Source organism: Takifugu flavidus, chromosome 21 (genome assembly GCF_003711565.1).
Source record: "Takifugu flavidus isolate HTHZ2018 chromosome 21, ASM371156v2, whole genome shotgun sequence".
Taxonomy (NCBI): Eukaryota; Metazoa; Chordata; class Actinopteri; order Tetraodontiformes; family Tetraodontidae; genus Takifugu; species Takifugu flavidus.
The window spans coordinates 3,951,687-3,978,441 of NC_079540.1; the positions used below are offsets into that span (position 1 = coordinate 3,951,687).

General features: G+C 44.9%; 1 protein-coding gene and 1 long non-coding RNA gene across 3 annotated transcripts in view; one reads left to right on the plus strand and one right to left on the minus strand.

Annotated features, from left to right (window-relative positions):
* The window catches only part of csmd2 (CUB and Sushi multiple domains 2), a 150,998-nt gene extending 142,478 nt beyond the window's left edge, over positions 1-8,520 (minus strand). For both annotated transcript variants that reach the window (XR_008947899.1, XM_057020343.1), the window contains exon 1: positions 8,358-8,520. Coding sequence is in view for 1 of the 2 variants with exons in the window: in XM_057020343.1 (XP_056876323.1) it covers positions 8,358-8,520 (163 nt within the window). In the remaining variant the exon portion in view is untranslated. The remainder of the gene's footprint in view (positions 1-8,357) is intronic.
* On the plus strand, positions 7,365-13,214 carry LOC130518033 (uncharacterized). The gene is made up of 3 exons (XR_008947901.1): positions 7,365-7,494; positions 7,583-12,376; positions 12,467-13,214. It is a non-coding gene; the product is annotated as an uncharacterized LOC130518033 (long non-coding RNA).
* Positions 13,215-26,755: the final 13,541 nt, after the last annotated feature.

Consider the following 26,755-nt stretch of genomic DNA (forward strand, 5'->3'; position numbering starts at 1 on the left):
CAGAGATAAAGTAGACTGACCAGCTGACTGGCTGTTTGGACATACTGTATGAGAAAATAGAATGGGTTGTGATGCGAGGCCTAACAAAAGCAAAGGTGAAATGAGGGACGAAATTGGGGGGAAAGAGATGACAAAAATAGCAGAGCGGAGCTAACGGGTAGCAAAGAACAGCAGGTCAGCAAGACGAAATGTCAGCGTAAATGAGATGGAAAAAACAATCAAAGAGTTGTTGTTTATTTTCAAAACTTATTTTTTACATCTCTCATGGTCCCAGGGTAACATTCAGAGGAGAACAGGACCCAATCTGCACTGTTTGGGGTCTTTTTGGAGGCCGAGTGTGTCGCTATGTGCCGAGGTGAGTGAGCGAATGTGATATCCCGAGGGAGCGGTATCACATGTCTGCATGTCATCCCCTGCTTGGATCCAGTTACACAGAGTGCAGAGAGAGTACAGGCAGGCAGGTTTTATCTTGATTAACATAATATAATAAGGACAGAAAGAGCTAACCTTCATTTTAATGGGTACAGGTACACACTCTCCTCTTGCACAAATTAATATACTTTCTCACACTGAACTATCTATAACCTACCTAAAAATGTCTCTTTGGACTTAAAAAGAGCGGGGTGCTATTGCTTATGGTGCAGCCACCCAGCAGAGGGGACAAAGGGTACAAATTCATGCAGCGCTGTCTCCAGCTATATTTACATTACCAACATTGTCAGCATCATCTACCTACTCCAACTCAGCCTTTGTTTAGCCTCTAGAGGAATGACGAAGTCTTCACATAAGGTCTATTAGAGACTGTCCCGGTAGAGCAAACATAAAATAACTCTTAACCAAGCAAATGTCCCTCAAGGTTTACTGGCTAGCAAAGATATCTGTTATCAAATATAACCCTGTCCCATAAGGAAACTTCAAACAGCACAATGGCTGGTGTGTGTCAGTTTGTGTTTATGCCAGTAACAACCTCCCTGTTGATTAGATAAAGCCTTCCGCCCCATAGATCCTCTCAGCATCGCTATTTGTCTCTTGACGTGTCAGCGCATATGCGCGCCTTGACCGCATCATATCCAAATTAACCTCTGGATGGCCGCCATTAAAATGGAAATGGGCAAACTCAGCGATCCCACTCGCCTCCATACATTAGCCTAATGTCCAGGCCAGGATGCCACTGTCTGCCATTACAGACAAGCCAAATGCAGTGGAAAGCACTTGTAAAAAGCTTGCTCTTACGGATGGGCCTCACTTCCCCTTTCACGCCCACACAGCATCTGCACCCATAACGTGGCAGAAAAATGGCATTTGCTTTTCCATAACGGGCTCCTGGTGAGCGCAGAAAAGCAATGAATTGCACAAACACACATACAGGAAGGAACCACGTAAACAGCATTTACTCCAGGTGTGAGAGTTAAATCTCAGGGTTACAACAATGGCTCGTGCCTATGGCGGCGTCTTGTTCACAGGCATCAGATCCACACAGATAAGCGATTGTCACGTGATGTGATGTAGCCGGAGGGAGCCACACGCACAGCGATAAGATTAAACAACACCTACGCGCAAAAAAAACCAGAGCACGAGATGGAAGCCTTGAAACAAAACGGACGTGTTCAGATGCGTGGACGAGGTGTGCATGCAGAAGCGCGTGCTGGCGTGAGCGCATGTTGGCTGTAGGGCCGGCGATAGGGGCACAATGGAGCATGTGTTCTCTGAGACAGGGAGTGGAAGAAAAGAGGAGGCAGGCGGTTCCTTCCAGCTGGGTCATATTTAACCAGCCGCATTAACACGCTGCCCATCGGAGTGTTTTCCATGCTAATCACTAACCTAGCAGAAATCATCGAACGTCCTTACTTCAAGGCGACGTTCCAGTTTTTCTGTATAAATTTGAATACGCGGACGGCGAGTTCATGTTGCCATGAACAACACTCACCCACGCACCCAGGCTTCTACCTAATCAATAGAAAACAGCCCATTCAGAGTCAGAGCCGTGTTACGGTTGATGTTCCATCTGTGAAGAAAGACCCCTTGTCTTTGTGGGGGAGTTTATTCAGTGCTGATACAAATGGGCCTCCCACATGAAAACCCTCTAAAGATCTATGCAGGCAGAAATGTCTACGGGTATTTTTTTGCACTGTTCCTTCATTTGCATTCCTGGTAGAGTTCTTGCATTTCATCAACACATTTTTTTCCTGAACTCATCTCTCCTTCGCTCTGCGTCTGCAGTTCCAGCTGGCGGGGCTCTCCTTGCTCTCAGGTCAGGTCGGAGTAGTGGGAGAAGATATAATTGTAAATATGGGAAAGTGACTAATGTCCAATTATAACCTAGTTCAAATAAGTCACAGGTTGATCAGCCTTGACGAGCTAAGGTTGTAAATAATGGAGGATATATCTTCAGTGCCCCAAATCAATTGTTTCTGGAGTCTTTCAGGATCTGGGTTCGATTGTTTTGGTCTGAGCCAATATTTCCACGTTCCAAAAAAGACAAGATGGAAAATGAAATCAGAATGATTCTTAACAAACTTAGAGCTGCAAATATTTCTGCAAAATACCTGCAATTATCGGCTAATGTTCGTTGTGAGAACAACTAGCTGTCTATTATTGCAATTTTGTTCTTTTATCTACTTATAAAGCACTTTCTACTTTATTTTTTGTGAGACTTTAATTCCCACTATTGTGAATTCACTAAGTATCGAGGCCAGAATAACGAAGAACAATGCACTCTACGTAAAATTGGGAGTACTGGTGTCACTCTTTTGGGACCAATCGTGGGGTTTTAAACGACTGTAATCTTCCTAAACTACTGTTTGGGGATTTTAAACCTTCGCAAATACACGCACACCTCAACTAATTAAAATCTTCTCCTCCATCACAATTATGTGTGACAGCCACGTGCAAAAACCATGGAAGTCAATTATCATCTAATTTTCATTCATGTGTGATATGGTACCATGGTAAAAATGTGTAGTCAACACATGAGCAACGTGACTCAGCAAGCATAAACTCCCCCCCGCGTGTGAGAAAATGTAACTAAGATACGCTTCCTGCTATGTAACCTTGGCTGTATTTTAATAAAAGGAGACAATGCTGGGGGAGAGAGAGACTCTCCGGGACAGCACAACAGCAGATGTGTCTGTAACCGAGTGGGACTCCCCTTGGCCAAGGTAGAAAAGGAACTTTGGCGTCTGGTCTCAAGTTGTGGTGAACTTCGGTTGCGCGCCTGTCTGAGTACACTTCTGAGGTTTTCGACGTCAATTGACAGAAAGCCCTTCTTTCTTCACTCCTGACAGATCGATATTATCAACAGGCGGTGGCCAAATGCAATCATGGATTTGTTTCACATTTAAAACAGAGGAGCAGTGTTGATCTATGCGTGCCGTGTTTGATCTCTGAGGATTGCATATTAAACCCAAGAGGGGCGTTAATCTAAAGGTCAGGGCGCTGACAGTTTCGGTTCCTCCCATGGCTGATGGATCGAGTGCTGCAATATCAGCACTCGATCCATCAGCCTCACTTCAACGTGATTGTAGGACATTTTCAAATTTCAGCCGGAGCCCTCCACTGCCTACCAGAGAGACCCGTGGCGGTTAAGTGGTCTTCATTCATCAAACAGTTAAATATCATTGATTTGCTCCCTTTTGTCATTATGAGTAGTTGAAAATATGAGTGAAAACAATGAGGTGAAAACGCAATTATCAGTGCACAAATGCTGCAAAACACAATCGCAGTGAGTTCTGCGGGGATAAAGAAAGGTCTATACATGGCATAGAATTCGAAGTAAAAAGGAAAGCTAACAAAAAGGAGCAGACACCAAGCCTGGATCTAATCTTCAATCTGCCACATCCCTGATATATGATAAGGATTGTAGATCAGGGAAGTGAATAAACCCCTACCTGGGATTTGTGTCTATATGAGGCAGGTATGGTGTGAACATCTGTCTGCTACTTTGTGGGGATTAGTTGCTGGAATAAAGTCCCCAGGCTGAAAATAAAAGGTTATACTATAGCGTTCGCATACATGGCGCAGAGGACTTATGTAACCTCCCGATTTTACTTTTCCTTTTTTCACTTGGAGCTTAGATCTGCTGGAAATAGACTGAGGGCGTCTTTTCTTTTCTATGTGTCCTGGCCCCGGCACAGAAGCACAATGGTTGTAGATTTTCACCTCTGAGGTTACGTGAAAAGAAGAATCGGCCTCATCTTGGGAATAGCATTGTCGAGCAGGGTGCTTCGTCACAACTGCTCTGCCCAGTGCTGCTAATGGAGATGAGCCGCCGGAATGCTAACAATGCCTGCGTTTTTATGAGAGAATGTCACAAAGGCAAAACATTCGCAGCATTCAGGCGCCGGCCGGTGCGATTCTAACTATGATCCAGGTATTTAGACCAGAAAATACATCTATATACCAATTCAATAAGCATTTGTGGACACAATACATGTTATTTTGTGTTTGTCTTATTTTTCTCAGGTTGTCTATTTCAACTACCGACTGAGGAGCCAGATATATTTTTAATGAAGGCAATTTCACTGTGGCCATAACATTAAACTCAAGCACCCTCTTAAAGAGGTTTAACACATTAAATAACAGGAGAGGCGGCTGAGTTGTCTTTAAAGAAATGAATAGGATTTTCTTCATTATCGCTGCATTGAGTGCCATTTGTTCAAGATATTCTGCAAGATAGCAGCTGGCTGTGTGTGTGTGTGTGTGTGTGTGTGAGAGAGAGAGAGAGAGAGAGAGGGAGAGGGCCCTGATCAGTGTGACCAAGCACAGTGACGGATCTTTGGCCATCTGGAGACAGATGACAGTGTGAATCACCAGGGAGGAGGGTGAAGGACCCGAGGAGAAGGTGGAGGGAAGAGAGAGAGAAAGAGAGAGAGAAAGAGAAAGGAAAGTATGAGGAGGACACAGAGGGAGAGGTGGGGCTGACACATCAGCAGGTGGATGAGGAATGAGTTGTGTTCGTGAGGATGAAAGCCTCGCCTGAAATATGTGCTCAAAGGCATAACAGCATACTTAAATATTCATGAATAAACAAAAAAGGGTGAATTCCAGGCGTCCATGTAGACGCCGAGGCTGCTGATGGTATGAGCAAAGAAAAATGTCGCACAAAGAACGTGAGCAGATGAGAAAAATGGAGTTGCCTGGCCATAGTGAGGAGTAATATGTTTGGAGGCGGGGAGACGAGGCTTTAATCCCGAGAACATGACCTCCTGTCAAACATGGACGCCTGCGTATTATGATGCCAGGCTGATTTTGCTGCCAGCGATGGTGCGCCACGGAAAGTAAGGAAGGCAGATTAAAATGGAAAACTTTGGAAAAACTCTGAGAACTTTGGCACTAATCGGGTTCTCAGGAAAGCTTATGTGGACAGTGACAGTGTTCCACCCAAAGTAAGGAGAGAATGTGTGAATCGGGTTAAATTCACAGTATAAGTTGGCCTCTCCACTGAACTGGGAGAATTATAACTAATATATTATTGATTCTTTGCAAGGCAGAATGCATCTCTGCTTTCCTCGGTGAGAAATAAAAAGAGAAAACATGGTGGCTCACTTTTACTTTACATTCAGGGTGTTCCTCTGTTTTGAGTAAATAGATAATGTCATCAGCCTCTCTGCTCCTGTTCCGTCCTTTATTGCTCAACGGTGATAGCAGAGAGCAGATGGGAGGACGCAACAGAGCACGCACGTAGCAGCGGATGCAAGAGCGGGAGGAAGATCCTGGAATGGAGTGAAATAAAAGAGGGATAAGGACCCCAATACAACCTTCCAAGTACGGGACTCACAGAAGAGTCATGGGGTGGCAGGAAGCTAACAGGAAGCTAACTCTAGCCTAACATTAGCCTCCAGTGCAATAATATGCCCAGCATGAGGATCGCTGTACTACCATTCTGTCAAAGTGAAATCTGACTGTGTGCTCATACAACTGTGGAAGACATTAAACTTGCAATGGAACACACAGTGAAACTGGGATTTCTGTGCATCACAATGGTCTCCATTTCCCCTCTCCACCTTTACTGTGCAGATTAAGTTTGTTTGTGTACATAAGGACCGCGATACTCATAGAACTGATGTTGAGGCATTAAAATGTTGCGGACAATGCTTCAAACGTGGCTTGTTTTAGGATTTTAGCACACAAGCGAAAAATAAACGACTGTTCACAGTGGGGTGGCGGATGCTGGATCTGTCCATGGTGTTGAACACGTCGCCATCTGCAGAACTGCGCTCTTCTCTGTCCAGCGTGCTGAAATGTCACTGTTCTGGAAGTGGTGGGATTCCATATAGGTTGGTGAAAACCTGGGCTGGTAAATTACTCACAATTTAATCCAGGTTGAGTCATTATCTCTGCACTGACAGCGTCAAGAAGGCTAATGGATTCTACCGTCGTTCGCTGAGCGCCAAAAGCTGCGTAACGGGTGCGTTGATTAAAATTGCAATTAGAGATCCGCCGGCTTTCAATTTGCCTGGTGGTCTTAATGAAAGTTTAGGATAGTTGCAAAAATAAAAGATAAAAAAAAATCAGCCCATTATTCTGCCGATGAAACGCACAGAGCGGCACGCGTTTGCGCACGAACGCGCATCTTTTATCTTTCTCCGGTTGTTAAGGAGTGACTGTGCAAACACAGGCAAATGTCGCGGAGTAAAAAAAGATCAAAGGAAAGGGGGCATCGAGCCCTCCGGTCCGCATCACATTACCGCAAGTTGCATCACGAGCACAACAGCGCGGCTTCATCGGCGGAGGCTGATCTGAGCGGAAAATGGAGACGCTGTCCAGAGACCCACGAAGACGCTCTTTCTTCTGCACCTTTAACTAAAGACAAGATGATTGGCGACGATCCCTGGCGGGAATAGGGGGGGAGTTGAGTTCCATCAGGGACGGCGCTATGGAAACATTTTTGAAACTTATTTAAAGCACTATTCACACATCTGAGGCGCTAGAAATACTGTCTGAAAAACGAGGTGCCACGAATAAAAAGCGTGCGGGGAACCAAATGTGTCCCGGAACTTTGCGTCCCGTCTGGCTTCAGCGCTCCTCCGCAGCGGAGAACGAGGCTCTGGTGCCGCTCCATGGGAAGATTGGGCAATTGCTGGTGGCTGCGGCGCCCAAGACCACCGCGTGTGATAGTCACACATTTTTATTGTGTGTTAAAAAAGAAACGTTGTCACGGCGCTGCGCTTGACGCTCTAAACGCCAATAAAAACGCCCCCCCAGGATGAAAATAAAACAAGATCCCCCCTGTGGATGCATCAGTTACTGCTCCACAAGGAAGTCCAGAGGGTTTCCAATGGCGTGTTTGCAATGTCACAACAACCAGCTGCCACGCAGTTTGTGATACACGATGAAGCGTGGGAGTGATTTAGTGGGATGGGGGCGAGAGGAGAGGATTGGCGGACCTCTCCGTGGTACAGTGCACGTGGCTTGCTGGGCTGCGGTCATGGTGAAAAGGTGTTCACAGTTCCTCCGCCTCTCCCGGGATGATGATGAGCTGTCCAAACCAGAAAGGTACGAGTGGGCACGCATGACTCATTGTCAATTTCATATGGTCGCGGCAGAATCTCGCTTTGGCTAAAAATAGTGTCTCTATCCGAAGGTAAGGCAGCACGGGGCGCCACAAAGTCGCCATGGCGAATCCTCGGGGACGAGTGATGCCGCAAGTTTTAGGATGGATGGAGGATAGAAGCCCACCACGAAGAAAACAGACAGCTGCTGTATGGGAACATGGAGGAGAATTATAATCTGTTGAATGTGAAGCTCAAGTTGAAACGGTCTCTTTTGCAATTAAGCTCAGCGCCAATCCAGCACATAGACCCCCCCCCACCTCATATTCTTCCTCTCTCACTTGCTCCCGACACGACCACGCACACAAACGTTTAAACTTACTTGTTGATAGGAGAATCCTGTAAACACACACACACACCTTTTTTGTTGCTATGACCATACGGTTCAACAAACTCCCAGGTCCAACAGCGCCCCCCCCCCTTTTTTTTTTTTCACCAGGGCAAAACTGGTTTGCGTCACCGAGAAAAAACCTTTTACTCATCAGCATCCCCGCGCCCCACTTCTCCGATCCTAAAAGCTGCCAAACGCCAACGCGCATCGGCAAAGATGGAGAGGAAAACGCCCGGTACCAATTCTCCTCGGTATAAGGTCTCGGCTCATTAGGACCCCGCTCGTCCCCCTCTCCTCTATTAATAACTTTGGCGGCGCTGGAAGAGTGACACGGCACCGAGGCTGGTGCGCCTTCAGCATCAGATCGTGTTGCTGGCGGTGATTTGCGCGTGGAATCGAGCAGGGTGGGTGGTGGAATATCGGATAATCCTGCCGAATTCTGCACACCTCCAGTCACACGGAAGACGGGGACTTACCCTTTGCTGAGGTGGCCAGTAGCCCCACGTATAAAAGCAGCACCCGGCTCCAGTGATGTGCCTGCACTCCCGCCTTCATTAGAGCAAAAATCCTCACTCCGTCCCCCTTCTTGCATGCGCATTCCGGTCCCGTTGCTCCGTCCTGGTTCCAAGCGGTGGTCATGGCAGGGTTTGATTTTCTGGTCTGGCAGGCACTGACAGTTTTCAGATGGTCAGAAAGGGGAGATTCACTCGGTTTCGGTGCTGAGAGAAATCCCAATGCATGGAGGAGGCTCGGATCTCGCAGCTGGACTGAACCATGTCATGCGGGCACCGAGGGGTTCAGAGTCTCTCCCCGAGAAGATATAGATTTCACACCTAGAGGGAACGGGGCTTGGAGGGGGAAAGGAGAAAAGGCAGAGCAGAGTGGAGGCGTGCTTCAACAGTTCACCGATATACCTGAAGTGTGGGGAACAAATCACGAAAATCCCTCTCCCCGCTCAACGGACGCAACTCAGACGCGCGTCCCGGAGAAGCCGCTCTCCAGTTTATCCCGCGGTGCTGATTTGTGCGCCCTCAGATCGGATCCTTGTTTCAAAATCGGATTTGTGCTGCGCCAGTAATCCACGTTTTAACTCGTCATTAGATCAGGACACGACGGAAAGAGCCGAATGGTGCGATGGAGAGCCACGAGATGCTGTAAAGATTCCAGGGAACCAATCTCCACGGTTCAGAAGTTCTCCATCCAACGTCGGAGAGATGTCAGTCTTATCTTGTACAGACAGGAGGGAAAAAGGTGGAAAGAAGGTATTTCCAGCGTTTGGCTGCAGCGTCGACTGAGGTCTGCGCCCCGCAAAGATTCAGACTGCAGACCTGCTCCCTCTCCTCGCCTCTCTCTCTCCCCCCTCTCTCTCCCGTCCTCTTATTCTGGTACACGTACCAACGCATACACATACATTTTGTATCATTCCCAACATACCCGATATGCAATCATAATATGAATAATGATTATGTTTGTTTTTAAATGTATACAAATAGATATCGTCTCCATTGGTTACCACCAATCCCTGGTCACAGTTTAACCTGTTCACTCTCTGCTCAGCACACGTGAAATTGATGCTCCACAGGTCAGGACTCACCGCCAATAAATTTGAATGTCATTCCCAGTTTTCCATCGGATTACGAGCTGTATAATTAGTTTTCTGCAGTGTCCACACGTGGAGCTGCCATGATCATGAAACGTGCGTTGGCCTTGAGCCTCTGCATGATGGAGAACATAAACAGCCCACAGGAATGCGACATTGAATCATACCTTAGTGGTTTTTTATTTCTCTTGCCTTTCTGCAGAGCTGCCATCTTATTTTTTAGGAGGTTTTTTTTTTAACACTTCTTGTAACGTCCAGTTGGTCTCTAAAGGTTCTGACTGTGCTCTAACTTAGTTGAGCTTTAATAAATCCCTTAAATCCATTGAAGAAAAGCCTCACATTATTACAGGAAAGGGTGGCATGGCAGTCTCAGTACCTACAAAATTTGCAGGAAAATTGCTTTTATAGAAGTCCAAGAGATTTTAAGTTCACGTGGACATTGAAAAACAAGCATAACGCCACAAAAATGATCACATGAGCATATTAGAGGTATAATAAAGCCCTCCAACGTTCTTAGGTTTCATATACAATAATAGTTATCCGCTATTGTTTGGAGAAAAAGCGATGGAACAGCTGATGAGAGCTAAAAGTCACCTTGTGTATTTTTCTTAAAGGAATGGATCGCGACGACAGCCCGTCGAGGTCAGGAAGCAGCATTTTCCTTTTAAAAAGCTGACTCTAAATCAGCACACTGCTGAGAAGTCCCTGTATATAAAAATCAGAAAGGGAAATAATGCCACCACGAGACTCAGATGGCATCTCTGCCAAAAGGCATCATGAGTGCTCCTGTTTCTCCGTGCTCCGGTCCGACCGGCACGTTGACGCAGCAAGAGAGGGGTGGCTCGCATTTCCGACACTGTTGCATAGATCAGGTATGGTGCTCTGTGTTTGCGGACCAGGCTGTCCAATGCTAATACTCACCATCTGCTCACCGTTCAGGCCGCAGCCTCCATGTCAGTCCATCATCAGAAGTATTCCGGGCCTCGCCGGACCATCTGTTCCACTTCGTGGCTCAACAGTTGACAGGCAGATGACTAAAGAGTAGCCTCATGAAAAAGTCATGCTTTTGAAGTGGGAACATGTATTCATGTGCCTGGGACTGAGTCACAGACTCGGCGCGACCTTTGCATGTAAAGTGTTGCAATGACTTGTGCCAATGCTGCTGTCTGCAATAGCAAATGCCTGTTAGCTTTTTGTTGTTTTTTTTAATATAAATATAAATTAGCTATAAAAAATGAACAAGCGCCGATGAAACCTAAAACAAGGCAACTTTCTGGTACCAAAATGTCGGCCCGGGACGCAGGTCCCGGAAAGGATGCTGCTGCCAGACAGCTGCTGCATACGAGTCAGCCAGCCACTTAACCTTGTGTATAAAAAGGTGCACTAGCCTGGCTGCACTCACAAACATCCGCCTCTCGCTCTATGTCCATTTAGAGCTAAAAAGCAGCAGAGACACAAGTGTGGGGTCAGTGCATGCCTCATGCACGCACACACACACACACACACACACACACACACACACACACACACACATACACACACACACACACACACACACACACACACACACACACACACATTTGACTCAAGCTCAGGCCTATGTGGGGTTTGTGTGGGCTCAGTCCAAAATCATGCACAGTGGGTCAACTGGAGACGGCCGCTGTGAGTGGTTGACTGGTGTTTGTCCTGTTAGCTGTATTCCATTTACCTACTGAGAGCCTCAGCAGCCCAGGTGACCCCAATTAGGAAGACGGGTTTGTTGAAGGGTTGCCTCGTGAAAGGGATTCCACAACGTCCTGCAGGGAGGCTGGCCTGCCACGGTGTCCCACGGAGCTTCCATCTTCTGGGAATAATGCAAAGCCGGTGGGAGATTCCCCTCTCATTCCACCCACATGATATCCCTACTGACACTTTTGGCAAGGGGCACCATTGACCATGTGCATCATCAGCCAGGCACTACCTCTGACCTACTGGCCAAGTTCCTCTTCCATCCCTTTTTTCTTTGTTTTAAATGGAGTCATTACCAGCGGCGCCTAGAAGACCTTATATAAAAGGGAAATGAGGACTTAATCACTCACAGATCCAGGAACATGGTTTGTCTTATCAGCAGGAGGTGGAAGGTCCTCTGAGGGCTCCTCCTTTAGCTCAACCAACCTCAGCAGCACCGAGGAACAAAACACCGTCAGACAACTCGAAAGCAAAAAACCTCTTTGAATCACCTGGAAGTGAAATATTTTATCAAAGAAATCTGCATAAAGACTTCACCTCCTCATGTCCCCTTTACGACTCTACGGCAGCTCAGTTTTGGAATTCTATCAACTCCTTCGAAAAGGAATCCTTGATCCTGGATTGTGTCAGTACACATGAAACCAAATCATTGATCCATGCCACTCACCCGCCCACGTGCAAGCTAATGTGAGCATGAAAATGTTGCCTCTCCCTGCGCGGGCGTCGGTATTAAACCATGACTGCGCAACAACTGCTCATTCAGATGACTCAGAATGTTTTCCTGATGAGGGGATTATTGTCCTATCCATGTGAGCTGTCAGAGCCCAACAGGACAGAAGAGAAACATACGAATTAGGACAACAAGAACTCGTGTTTGCTGTCGGAGCGGCGGGAAGCTGAGGTCAAAGCTGACAGCACAGCTATGTTCATTAAGGCTCTTGTTTAATGGAATTACACTTAAATTGATGCAAAAAGACGTGCAAAATGGGTTAAGGGCCGGTCCTTCCCTGCACACGGCGCGTGTTGCTGCGGCAGGTACAGATGGCGTGGGCGTGCGCTGATGCCAGGTCCGTGCATGGCTTTGCCAAGGCAGGCATGAGGAAAGCAGATGCTCCAAGAGGGGTCACCAGACCTTGTAGCCCCCATCAGATAGTTAACGCTAACTAGGTAAGTTTAGACCTTGGCATCGATTTACTCCCCTCGATTGTGTCGGCATCTTTGTAGGTTAGATGTTCAGGTGCTGGTCTTGTGTTTCAGAGTGAACCGCATGAAGAATTCATCATCACCGATACCACGTTCAACAACGCTGGTGAACGACGGCGTGGCGTCTTTTCACCCAGCCTGTGACGGGGATACTCTGGACGCTTCGCTGAAATTTAAGCAGGCTGAATTTAGTTTCATTGTATTGATTCCGTTTTAAACAGATGCAAATTAGGCTGCAGCTCAGAAGATTGCCATCTAAACCCCCACATCAGTGGTCCCACTGATGAGCACATTAATTAAATCCCAAGTTATTGAACACTGCAGGTGACGATCTTGGTCATCATTTGAGCTAATATATTCTCAAAACAAATAGACTGGTAGACAAGCAATATGCAGTGCAAGAAGCCGGTGTGAATATGACTGATGCAACTATTCTACTATCATTTGTTGTAATTTAGATACATATTGGGCGACTTCATACATTGCTTCAGGTCAATATTATGATTTACACAAATAGGTTGCGTGGTTTTACTCGTAGCCACAATATTCCATTTGTCATCATTATCTCCTAAACCATAATGGCGATTTCAATTTGTAAACCTTTTTTCCAATAGCTCACTCATCATATACATTTTGAAGAGCACCCAGGAGGTTTAGAAGCAAGAGCCTGCAAGGAACATAATGTAGCGGCAGCCCCCATCTACATATACTGCTCTTTTCGCACCCATTCCTCCTACACAGCTTTATTTTTTCTAGAATCCATTCTTACTTAAACTGAACAATAAAAACCAGGAGAGACTAATGTTGTTATGCCTTTTTAATACACTTTTAATCCATGGTATGTTTACCAAATCCTGTTTTGGACTATTTCAAACATATCATTGATCAGGCTTACGTGCAACATAAAGAGAGATGTGTGTCAAGAAAAGCCAATAAGATCATGTGTTTTGGTAATATTGTGTCAATTTCGATCTTTTATTGTGGTCAAGCACTAATGCAAAATAAATAAAAGTCAACAGAATACTTAAAAAGTGGAGAAATTGCATCAGGAGTGCTAAAAACGAGTGCACAATCTAACGTAGATTATCGTCAAATATTTCTATAACGGTGAAACCTTTCAAAGCAAATGAATAGCAAAGACAGGAAATTGGGGAGCTCCTGAGGTGTTTGCGAGCACATTCATTGTACATTCAGACCAGGGAATAGTGGGTGCTTATGGAAAAAACACATTCGGATGCGAAAGAAAACCAAAACAAAGGCGCTCAAAGAATGCCAAAGGACGAAAACTGTTTTCCTTTCCTGCTGTTATATAGCTGTTTCTGGCTCGATCCAGCAGGGAGTGCGGCGAGTCAAACAATGCGCTGTATTTTCAACACAACTTCTCCCGTTATTCTCACCCTGCCGTCTCCATCTGTGACCTATTTAAATCCGTTTTTCACTCTGCTTTTTTCCGGGAGGGCGGCGACATGGAGGCTCACCGCGCTCCCGGCGTTACCTTTCTGGCCGCGCCAATTGGGATCCGGCAGAATCGTGGCTGGAGATGCACTCTGGATTCCCCCCAGGGTGAGAGCAGCAATGTGAGGAGGATTGAAACGCAAGGAGGAACGCTGAAATTTTAGAGGGCTAGAGACAGATTGCAAAATGCATGATGGGGAAGGAGAGGCGCATTATGAAAGTTTTATTTTTGGCTGCGAAGCAGCTGATGCAGAGATGAGAGTTTATAGAAAGACATATTTTATAAAGTGACAGTCTCTCACACTCTGATCACTGGCACCTACCTGATCTTTTTATGGCCCTGACCACAACCTAAATATTCTCCTATAAATGTTTTACATAAAGAGAGACAGAGACTCTAAAAGGACATGAGATAAGAGAAAAATAAAGCCTTCTTATCAAGGTCAGGAATGTGAATTGGAACGTGTGATTAGAATGTTAACAGGGAATCGTTTAGTCCTCCAAGAAAAGGTGCCCAATTCCTAAATCCACAGTTTTATTCTTTCCCGCTCATGTTTAGCTCTCATAAACATTGTTCTCCATTGACTTAAGCATCCTCCGTCTCAGTGATCGAATCCAAGATATCAGATATTACCTCCGTGAGAAAGCAATTAAGTTTATTGTGTTTGCCGAGTTGGCGTAAGTAAGCAGGCAGTTGGGCGCCAAAACACCCCCTCTACCCAAAAAAATTTAAATAAATAAATTAAATAAGCAGGAAAAAAGCAACAAATTGACAATTCAAATCTTTCTAATTTTGGCAGGTGATGAAAAAGGTGCGAGCGGCCAAAAACTTTGGATAAGCAGCCGGCGCCGATGGTCCGTTGCCAACGTGGCGCCGTCAGAAAAGAAGCGCCTGAATGTGGGAGAGAGGCCGAGAGGCAGGCCAAAGTTTTGGCTGCTCCCTCTCTGCTGCTACCTCGGAGCTGTTGCTAGGCGACACGCCTGCGTTGTTACTGTCTGCCACATGGCCTTAGTTTTGCTGCGTGTCGGTTTATGATCACAGATTAAAATCTCGTTAGTTATGAAAGTTATGAAAGACTTTGCTCTTTTCGACCCACTCCACAATCCGACGTCTGTCCCGTGTTGGACAACTTTGTTGTGCAATTTTAAGTTGTTTGTTTGAATTCTCAAGGTGACCTTGCGCCCGTGGTCGCTCTGTAGATCAGGCTAATGCGAATTCATTTACATGAAAGGGTTTCAACCATATTGATAGTGCTGTAATGTGGCAACAATACAAGGAGGAGTGTGTCGGGAATACTGAAAAGTACGAGTGTATTGTCATACCGTGGGTGTTTGCGGTGGGGGGGCACATGCGTAGATTACATCTCGGTAAAAGGTCCAATCAACCTCCAGCCTCCACGTCAACCTTGTGGCCCTTGAGGAAATCTATGCAGCTTCACCTACCAAATGCGAGAGGAAGCTGAAGCAGGGCAACTTTTTTTTTCTGAATTAGCTGCAAATCCGACTTTACCTGTGCTCGGTTTTCCAATCAACATGCATCCCTGTCACCTCCACCCACACTTCAGTGGCATACGAGTGTGCGGGCCTGCCGTTTCAAGACATTTTATTCTTCCCTCAAAATGCAAATGAGAAAGGATTCTTAATATTGCTGTGCCGCTTTGTATCTTGACAAATCACCCTTTCCGCTGTAATTGCCAACTGAATATCTGCGCTAATTAGCTAATTTGCTCATCTCTAAGGTGAGATCATTGCTTTATTTTTCCAAAATAATTTACATACCTTCAGAATATACAATAAAGCTTGATAAATGGCAGTGATGGAGATGTATCCTTGCTATAATTGCATGCTAATATAGGACCGTTCAGGCAGCCTGGTAGCACTGCTTTGATTAAGGTTTACGAAATTGGTCAACTCAGCATATTTGTCTATTTATGGACACAAATGTGTCGACACCTAAAATTCTCCTTGGAACGTTCTTGGGGTTTCCGTTTGGAGAATGTTTAACGCCGTGACCGAGATTACCATCATGCAGTAATTCCTGGGGAATAAAAAGAAAGAGATTTAACAGAGCGACAGGAACAGTCATTTCTCTGAGAGCATAAGGAGGTGTTTTCTTGCCTTCTTTTATGGAATCACTCCAAAGTAATTTGTCCAAATTGTCGAGGCGAGATATCGTCTCATTTGAGCTTTATTGTATTACTGAAATATTACACGCTGACAGTTTGCTGAACCCCTTTCATTACTTATTCATGCGTTTAGCCAAGATGTTGCTGCAAAACCTGCCTCTTAATCTGTGGGAGAAGATCGACATTTACTTGGCTTTCAGTGTAGCTCATCTCTGACTCTTCCTCTCTCTAAATAGGGGTACACACGTCAGGATTTTCTAAATCTTAAGAGATTTTTTATCTGTTAGAGACCCACACGAAGATAAAAAAAAAACTCAGGCTTTGAAGAGTTGGTTCTGTGTGTGGCGTACTCCGATAATCCCAATGCAACACACCACACACATATTCAGTTCCAACGCTGATCTAGAGTCTCATCCACCAAGCCAGAAAACTTGCATGATCACGCACGTTCTAACAGGAACAAAGAGAAAGAAACATGGCAACAGCCGGAAAACAACACGGCAAATGGAAGGGGGCATACAAGCAGAGGGTACGGTGGTCGTCGTGGGACTATTTTTAACCGAAAAGAAAAAAGAGTGACAGCCTGAACATGCTGATTATAAATTGCGCCTGCTTCCTTCTTCAGTCCGCTCCCTTCTTGGTTGGCTATTCATGCAAAATGTCGGATTTCCCCACATTTTGGCTTTAGCTTCCCCAGATTTTTGGCCACAAATATTGAATATTGTCAGCGCCGATTATCGCAACAAATTCACTCTTAGCACGCCTCAGACCACCGGATGGTCTCACAGGATAATTTTTTGAAGACAGGAGATAATTGGGCGTTTGCCATCCTTGGTCGGAAAGGGATAAAAGTCGGGACAAAAACCCGATCATCTTGACCCTGTATTTCCTGCTTCAGTTTTCCTTCCTTCCCATTGCATTCATGCATGTGTCTAGCAGCTTGGAGCCAGCTCACATCGACCTAGGGCTCCTCTGGGATGCTGATTTTACACTTCCCAACAGGTACACTAAGGCTCCTGGACGAGCTAATCGGCACCTGCCACCTGAAATATGGGGCCAGTTCTAAACTGCGTCTCTTCCGGCTGTAATTTGTGTGGGAGCCTCTGCGTGCAGACCGCAGCTGCAGTTCTGTTGCCCGTTTATTTTCATGAAAATATGACTTATGAAAGTCCCACCCGGCGATAAATCTTCTGCCGTGGAGATTAAACAATCTTTCTGAACGTGACGCAAAGTGTGAGTCGCGTTAGGCTGCTTCGTTGACGGTGGAAAAGAGTGTGTGAAGGATGTAAATGCTGTGTATATACTGCGCACATGTGCGTGTATTTGTGTGTGAAGGCCTCCGTTATATAATTGAATGGGAGGGTAAAAAAAAAAGGTTTTATTTGTGTGGGTGTCACTACTGATGGATGCATCTCATAAGACAAGCACAATCAGGGATCATTCCTCATCTTTCCTCCCACTCCTTACCCCTCCCCTCCATTGTCTTTTATTCCCCTAACTCCTCCTCCACTCCTCGTCTTTGCCGGTACTCATAGCGAGGGGCGTCACAGGGAATTTCACGGTGCCCAGAAAAGCCGGTCAGTTCTGAGGCTAATACGGTTCTCAGGAAGGCAGTACAAACCAGCCGGAGCACATGGCTTCGCTCTGCAACCACATAAACATAAATTCTCCCTTTTAAAACTGCATTATACATAAAGGGGATCAATGGAGGGCTTCCTGGAGGGCAGGTTAGTGATTTTTAAAGTTTAAGAGTTGGTGCTGACTTTTATTGATCGCCTTGGATAAACTTTGGTCTTGTTATTTGAAACAAATTTCATGCGTCTTACAAATGACCCCGAATTGATTTTCTGATGTAAAATGGCCCAAAATGGACATCGTCATCAGGGAGCGGATTGTTGGAAGCAGCAAGCTCATCAATTGTCGCCTCTTTGGCAGGAAATCTTCAATGTTCACTGTTCTCCCTGTCAGGCAGCGGAAGGTGCAGGAGGTCCTGGAGACCTTTCATCTTCTCTGGGTTTGTGGTACTTTCATGTCACAAATCAGGCTTCCTGTCGAGCGTGATGAGGAGGTGGAAAATACTAGCACACTACTCTTCTGACAATCCCTTGATGACTGTGGCGCGTGTGGGAAATCTTTCACATTTTTGTATGTTTTGATGAGTCCTTGTCTTTTTTATTGCTGGACGATTGAACATCTACACCAACGCATGCATCCTAAAATGAAATAAACATTTGAAATATGATAAGACTTTTGGGAAAATTAGCATTGAATGAGATGTGCATTCCTCAAGCATCGACACTTCGACAAGAACATACACTTTAAATCTACATAAAGGTTCATGTTTAAAAGCTAGTTAAAGCACCACAGTCAAAGATTCGGCAAGAAGGAAAGATGACTCACTGTGCAACAAGAACCTCAAACTTCATTTGTGTGACCTGGAGAGAGCTGCTGTTTCTAAAGGCAACCATAAGGGACAACCATGGCAACACAGCTCATATCTTAATAACTAGTTTGTCTAGTAACAAGACACCGTTCTCTGAAAATGGAAACGATAAAACAGGCTCCTGTTGTATTTTGTCTCCGATGGTTGTAGAAGATTTAAAAAAAACAGTAACAGCCAGCCAGCTGTGGTTTCAGACCTCCGACGGTTTCTGCAGTGGCTGCATCCACCCCATGTCTGCAGCCATACTCAAATGCATTTTTGCCCATTTGTGCAAACCAAAACCAGCATTCAGTAGAAAAATCCCCATTCGGGTGTGTAAACAGCGACACTGCCTGCGCAAACACGCAGTTATGTACTTATGTAAAAGTGAAGGGGGTCTGCTCTGTCAATCATGTGTGAAATATGCTACACAGAATCCCGTTTAACATCTGTGCTAATTTACGCTTGGCTCCAAAATACACTGTGGCAGGAACAAGTTGTCATATTTAGGACCTCTAAATTATGCAGAAAATTAGTAGCTATGATGATAAAAACGTGTTTGCTGAAAAAACCTAAGCACCCTATACATTATCACCATATATTGCCATTAGCTGAGGTTTGTGTTTGTCTGTAATAAGGCTTCTTTTAAATCATGCGGGGATTGCTGAGCAATGTGGTCAATAGAGTCCTATAAATGTATTAAAAATTTCTGAGCGTGTCATTTATGAATGTCTCTGCTGGAATTAATTTAGTACACACAGTATTGCTTATATTCCATCAACCCGCATCTGTTTTGCGTTGTTTCATACATCTAAAGGTTGGCAGGGAGTCTGCTTTCATTCCTTTGGCATCTCGGGGTCGATATCCTCTCGCTGATCATACCTTTTTGAACTGCCACAAACTGAAATGATTCTGAAGCCTGCACTCATTGCAAAGAAAAATGGCATCCACGCTTCAAAAAGTGCGGCCAAATAAACTGGTCTGAGAAAACCAGAAAGTTTTTGCTGAAACCGCCCACGAAAGCATGAAAAGTAAAATCTTTGTTTATGTGTGCGTGCGTGTGTGTGTGTGTCTGTGATTACTGAGCGCACATCAATGAATCGGCTTATTTCTCTCTGTGCACAACATGTGTCTGAACGTGCTGTCGTGGTGGCGGCAGCCTTCAAAGCCCGTGTTTACTTATTGTTCTCTAATTTATGACTATCTTGGAAAAAAAGGTGCCCTCGCCTCGATCATTTATATTCATTATTTGTAATTAGGCCCACTGTGACTTCGAGTCTGTTGCGCGGCTGATAACGGCGTGTGCGCGAACATGTCTGCGTGCATCTGCTCGTGATGCATCATGCATCTGAGCGGCGGGCGCGGGAACTTCCAGGAGCTCCGGCGCTGGCCTGGTTCACCTTATGTGGCATACAGCAGCTGCCAGAGGGGGGGCTCGTTTCCCAGTTAGCTTCAAACAGATCGTCTAATAGCTGCTCAAAGGACACAACTGCGTCACTCTGGCTCCTTCCTCCTGCCTTGTTGTGGCAGAATGAGCAAAGAAACGAGTGAGTTGGAGAAAACCATTATTAATATTTGACAAAGCTTTTTAAACTTACAAGGCATTTGCCTGGTTGAGGTAAAGCGGAGGGAGATGGGTAACCGAGGAGGAAAAAGCAGGGGGGAAGACTTTCTCCTTGCTTTCATTTGAAGAGGCAGCTGGAGTTCTGAAACAGGATATAAATAAGGTCTGTGTAAAGTCACGCGGTCCATTGATGCCGTCACTTACGCCGAGAACGGCTGTCAGTGTCTTGACATTCCGAAATGAGAAAAACGCGCTTCCCTGCAGCGTGCTGAGGCGCGCCTCGCAGAAGAGGATCCTCCGTGTCACGCGGAACGCCTTCACCCCAAAAAACGCTAAAACAAAAGGCAGAGAAAGTTAGATGGAGATAAGAATAGGCAGCGCCAGAGATGAAGAGCAGATAATTCCATGGATTCTCTTTATCTGATGCTCCGATTTAGTTGCTTTTAACCAGAGAGCTCTGTAGTCTGGCAGCTTTAAACACTCGTGATTTTCGGTTTGAATCCTCAACCCTCCTAAACTCATCGACCTATATGCAAACCTACCAACATTTCTAAAGCTATTAGGGAATATTTACCTTCTAAAGGTCAAAAGCTGCAAATACATCAGCTTTTGTGACGTTTTCAATGAAAGCAAAGTTCCGTGACTCTAAATAAACTTTAAAAAGAAGGAAAAGTGCTTCCCTTTGCATGAAAACAGCTCCGCTTAGAGATGAAGGAGGCATAAGTAGGTCAGAAGAAGATATGTTCTGTGGAAGGTTAGCTTGGTTGCATCATATTATTCTGAGCGAGGGGATGATTCGGGAGAAAAAGGAACCTTAGAATCTATTGTATATTCTATCGGCTCTTCCACGTTGCGTCAGCGGCACAGAAGAAAATAAATCTGATCTGTAACGAAATGGTTCAAGCCTGCTTCAATCTGGCTTAAATTGATGAATTTCAAATGCTGCGTGGATGGGGCATCGAGGTAAATGCTGACAACTGAAGCCTCACAACACACGCTGAGAGCGACCATGTCACAACCTGATCTCTGTCAGACACAAGCGAGGGTGAGAGGTGACTTCAGCGGCATTTTATGGATCAGAGGAAAAGAAAATGAAAAAAGGGAGTGTTGTGAATCTTCTCCTGGTGGTAGCCGAGATTGGAGAGAACAGTCAGGTATCAATCGGACGCTGCAGCATGCCCGAGGGAGGTTTTGCGGTCCCGATGGTGAAGAACTCCGAGGTGTCTGCATCGACACCTCCTTCTTATACAGTCAAGTAAACACATTCTTTACTGATGACTTCACGCTATACAATATGGCCACCCCAATGGTATAGCGTTCAGTTATTACCAAAAAAGGGAATACTGAAGATGCTTCATGCTACACATCCTCATATGGAGAACAACCAGGGGCCCACAGGCTCCAGTGTCATCTTTTAGCAGCTTCTCCTACATAAAGGAAGAAGACACAGGACACACATGTGGAGCATGTCCTAATATGGTGCTTAGGCTGGGTGCTAAACACCTTACGGCCTTACAGACGTAAAGCCTGCATAGAACGGGTCAGATACTACAGGAGATTATACTTTTTTTTGCCCTCTTCAAGAGACGCGCTGTGGACTTTCTCGTCACCTCTTCATGCTGCCTTTGTTCTGAGGACCAGATGCAGCAGGACCTCTCTTCGCTTCACCCTCCGCTAGCGCTCTGTTTTAGCATTATCCACAACACCAGGTGCGGTTTTGTGGGACTTTAGATTGTTTATTGCAACCAAAGATGGATGCCACGGGCCATAAGCCTTCAATTTGAGGGTGGAGAAAGCTCAAACTTAACCTGAGAGAAAAATGTACTGTCGCATTTGCCAGTGGGTCAAGGGTCAGACGCAAGAGCATCAGCAAGACAGCATAAAATAAAATTAAAATAAACACTGTTCAACAGTTTTGCTCTCATATCTATGTATTCTTTCTACAATGTGCTGCATGTGCAGCTGTAAATATTCATGACGTGGCCGCTCTCACCCTCTAAAACATGTATGTCTCGTCTAGCGAGTCGCTCCCTCATTCATGTGTGCACGCAGCACCGGAGCTGCAGCGCAAAGTTGGGCAGTTAATCAACAAACTTGCATCTGCTCCCAGTTTCCTTCCTGTTGCCCTCCAGTGTCTTTAATATTTAGACTGATTGACATCAAATGCGCACATGAATGTCAATGAGAAGCTCTAGGGCTCTGACTCACTCATACTTAACGTCTTTCTGCACAATGTGGTTTCTTTGCCAGTCCGTTTAAAGGTAGAACATGGTGAGTAAGGTCCGGCGGCTGTCAATCACGGGTCTCATCTACCATAGAGGACGCACAGTCGGGCCTGCATCTTTATCTATTAACGCTCCCAAAGTTGCTTCATCCAGGAAGTTGCTTTTGCCAAGATCAATAAAGTCGGGACCTTATCCATCCCAAACAAAAGACGTCCAGACCAGAAGGGCAAAGACGAACGAGGCCCGAACTGAGAAATGACGGCTGGGACAGCTGGCACTGGGATCGGGCCTGGGCAAAATCTCTCCTTGAATGATATTCAGAGAAAACATTTATTTATTTTGTTTTTGTTTCTGATTGAAAATCAATTCCCCTTATGCCAAACTATTTACGCGCTATCTGCCCACGGAGCCCTTGTGTTTATTGATTGGGTCTCTTAAGAGCGGGGAAACAGTTTAATCCCTCAAATAATCCAGCCCCTACTAGAAAACACTGCTACATCATTCAAGATGCCACGTGGACGGCTGCTGAATGGTGGGATATGCGGCCCAGTCACTGGGACTGTGCCTTTCGCATCCTAAAGCATCCAATTTCAGGAGGGGGGGTTGTACAGCAGCTTCAACTAAAGATATTCTACACTCAAATGGAAAATAACAGTCTGTTCAGACACCTCCAGGGACATAAGACACTATTCTATTATCCGAGTGTGTGACTGTGTGTGTGTGGTGGGGAATACAGGGCATAAATCCGGCAGTGAGGAGTCACCGTCGTAAAACATTAAGTCGTTCAGTTTAGGAAACTGGTCCCTTCAACGAGACATGATTTGGATTGACAGAAAACATGAAATTACACTCCTCCTGCAGGCCTCTCCTGGTGAAAATATTTGTCTGTAGTGCAGAGCGTTGCAGTGCTGTAAAGGGCCCATCTGGGCATCTGAGCCCACTATACACATTGGATAATGTGACCGCGTCTTTACTCTCTGGTGCAGTTATCAAAATAAAAAAAACTGTCGCAAAGATTTCTGGGCATATACTAGCACGCCACCAAAGGTGTCCCGACGGTGGGTTTATTTATGTATAGAGGAAACGTGCAGCCTGTGGTGAGGGTTGTTACACTGTGGCGGTGGTTCAGGTTGCTCGAGTGCTCTCGTGTCATGATGTTACGCATAAATGGTACATAAATGGTATGATAAACTTTATCGAAGTGTTGCTGCTGGGGTTCACAGGGTCACTGTAGAAATGCTCCTATGATTTTTCCCTTGGTGTAAAATTTTATAGGTCTAGTGTGAGATTTTCAAGACGTATACTCAGACTGTGTCCATCTTCCAAATAAACAGACACGGCAATTATCTATCCAGCACAAGAAGATAGAGTTATGACAGTTCTATTAAATACGGTATGACGTGTCTGACTTGTCTTCTGGGTATTCCAATTAATGGATTGTTTGGGGGGAAAGGCCAAAACATTCTTTTCCTGTTGAAGCACGAATGTCTATTAGTGAATGCTTTGATAGGATCTGGTTTAGAATGGAGTTAAGTTTTGGTTACGGTAAGTACGTTTAATCAGATGGTACAAAAGTGACTTGGAATGAGCTCGTTATTTGGTACTATTTCCCATTAAAATCATACGTCCACACTAATATTGCAGCGGCATCATATAAATGAGCAGCGGGATCCCTTAACCAGTTATTTTTCAAGGCAGATACTCGACTTCATCACTTTTATGTGGTGTTATTGATCTATTCTGGCCTGAATTTAATGATCAAAAAGGAGGTCCGAGTGATGGATGGGATAGACTCTTGCTATACCACAGAAGACACACATTCAGACACAGAAATCACCACCTTCACTTCTGTGTTTACAAATGTATCAAATATTGTTGCTATTTGATGCAACGGCTCTTCCATACGACACCTTTTAAACATGAACCAGGGTTAGGGTTGGCTGTATTCTACAGGTAGGGTAACCGTTGGGGTTAGGACATCAAGACTTCCTGATCAAGCATCAAAAGTCTATTGTGTAGTAGCTGTAACATCAATAGTTACAAAATATTGGCACAATCCCTGTGAATGGACTTCGTCACAAACCCTCACGAACCAATGCTACTCTCTCACCGAGCTTCATTGTCAACACGATTCTGTCTCTATATTTTCGGGTAGATGTGGTCAAATTAGGTTGAGAATGATCGAGTATGTCTCCAATATGAACACGACAAACTCCTAAAGCCAGATATTGTCAACTCAAAGAAAACAAACAAACTTAAAAGCAAAACAGTATCGACTTACGAGCACAAGAATGTTAATTGTAGGCTACTGGTTTATGCTAGGAGCTTATACTGCCTGTCTTAGTACTTTTATATAACTTTCTATTTCCGTGGTGTTATAAAAGGCACTTGCTTATCAGTAACTGTTTATTCTTATCTCTCTTTAAGTGTCAGTCCAACTCTAAGCGTGGTTTCAACAAAGGCTTTCACCGTGAAACGTCCTATTTATGTAAAAGGGAAAAAACATGGCTGAACCACATAAATTCCCCCTCTCTCCCCCTCTTAGAAGCCTAATAAAAGTTTGCAACAGAGTTAATTTTTTATCTATTGTTTGTATTTTGGGGGAACTGAATCCACAGTAAGACTCATTAAATAAGGCAGAAGAAAAGGACATCCCAGCAGCTGCGTCTTCTGGTTCATTAGGGAGCATCTGTATGCCGTGCGCACACACGTCAGGTCCTAAATGCAAAATGGAAACTGTGTGTGTTTTCCTAATGAATTGAGCAATGTGTCGTAATAACAAAATCTCTTTGTGCTGCGGTGATAGTCAAATGACGATTATTCAACAGCGCAGTCATTTTCGCCAGCGGACCTTCTCATACATAATGCATCTAAATCATTGCATTTTTTCCTCCATGCTGGGCTACAATGCATATTTCATTAAGTCAGTGAAATATTAAGCACTCTTATGATTTGATATTCTCTTCCAGAGGGGATTGTGGTTTATATAGTTTCAGCGCATCACTTGCATCCACGCGGGGACCAAACTTACGGATGTAACTTCTTTTTTTTTTGGTGTTTGTTTGTTGGGAAGTCGCTTGATTGGCTGAAGCTGGAGTGAGGGTCGCATGACTTGGACAGTCGGCTATAGAGCTTGTGAAGTTTCAGACACTTTGTCAAAAGATAGCCTCTGATCAGAATCAAAAGGTTCAGCAGACATGTCGACAGTCTTTCATTTTGCCTTCAACAGTTTTTCTTGTCATTCTTACACAGACTCCCCGCCGACGGATGAGCGGTTGACGTGCACGTAAGCAGCTTTGGGCCATGCTGTACGTCACCTATACTTAAAGAAAAAACAACAAATCCAATATCTTGGATATAACAAGAAGTTGTTTTTTTTTACCATCTCCATCCAAATAGCCAACAGAAATATTCCATCACTGCTGCTTGTGTGGTTTAAACCCATCAAACTTTAACAATGCAGCAATGACCTTGCAGTGAAAATGACAGCAACGAAGGCATGTGGACATGTTGGCGCGCACTCCTTGGGGAAATTTGAAGTCTTACAAGCTCTTGTGACGGTAACTATAAGGCTCACACACGTTTGCTCTTTAATCAGAAGCATTCTGAAATATTACAGTAGCACAACACATGCTTCTAAAACATCACGCCTGAAGGTTTTGTCAAATTTGGGGGCAGGCTGGTCGGTGGCGTTACCTGAGATGCAGCTGACACTGATCTATTGTGGGAATCCGCTCTTTTGCACAGATTTATTCTCATATGCATCATTAGCACCTTTCATGAGGAGAAGGACTCTCGGGACCCTCTGATAACTTCAGAGGGTTTTTTTTAAAGTTTTTTTTATGGAATAAAGTAAACAGGGCTCTAAGGTACAAGTGTTTAAATGGCAGAACAAATTTGTGGCACTTGAGTAAGCACCCGACAAATTGTTGCCATCTTGGCAATATCCTTTTCATTATAGCGAAACCCTTATTTGAATACCAACAAGGCGGCTGTTGTTTCCACGACTGCCAGCACGGCAGGTGTTGGGAGTGATAACGCCGGCCCACCTGCAGCCGATTTGGGCAACAGAAAGGAAATATGTGACTCCAAAGACAAAACTTCAAAGAAAGATAGAAAGCAAAGGTACGCGGATAAAGATGTTTGCAAAGTTTACCTTCCTACCTTGTCAACACTTTTGTAGAGGAACTGCTGCTGGCCAGGGCTGGAGAAAATCTAATCGGCTTGAAAAGTTTTTCTGATACCGGACCCAGGCCCCTGCAGGCAAGATAGGGATGTTCCATTAGGATGAAATGAAAGAACTCATTAACTTGCATGAATAAAACCAGGTACTGATGCTTACATTCATCTCCAGGTTTGTTAACATAATTTTGTACACATATGGGTGTACAGAAGGGCGTCGTTATATAAAGTTTCAATATATTTGACACGTCCATGTACATGTACATGTGTTCCAGATCTTTTCCTGATGGCTGTGGCCTCTCTCAGCAGTTTCATGGGCACTACCACGTAGCATAAAATGCTCCAGGAGTGATTTGAAGACCTCAACAG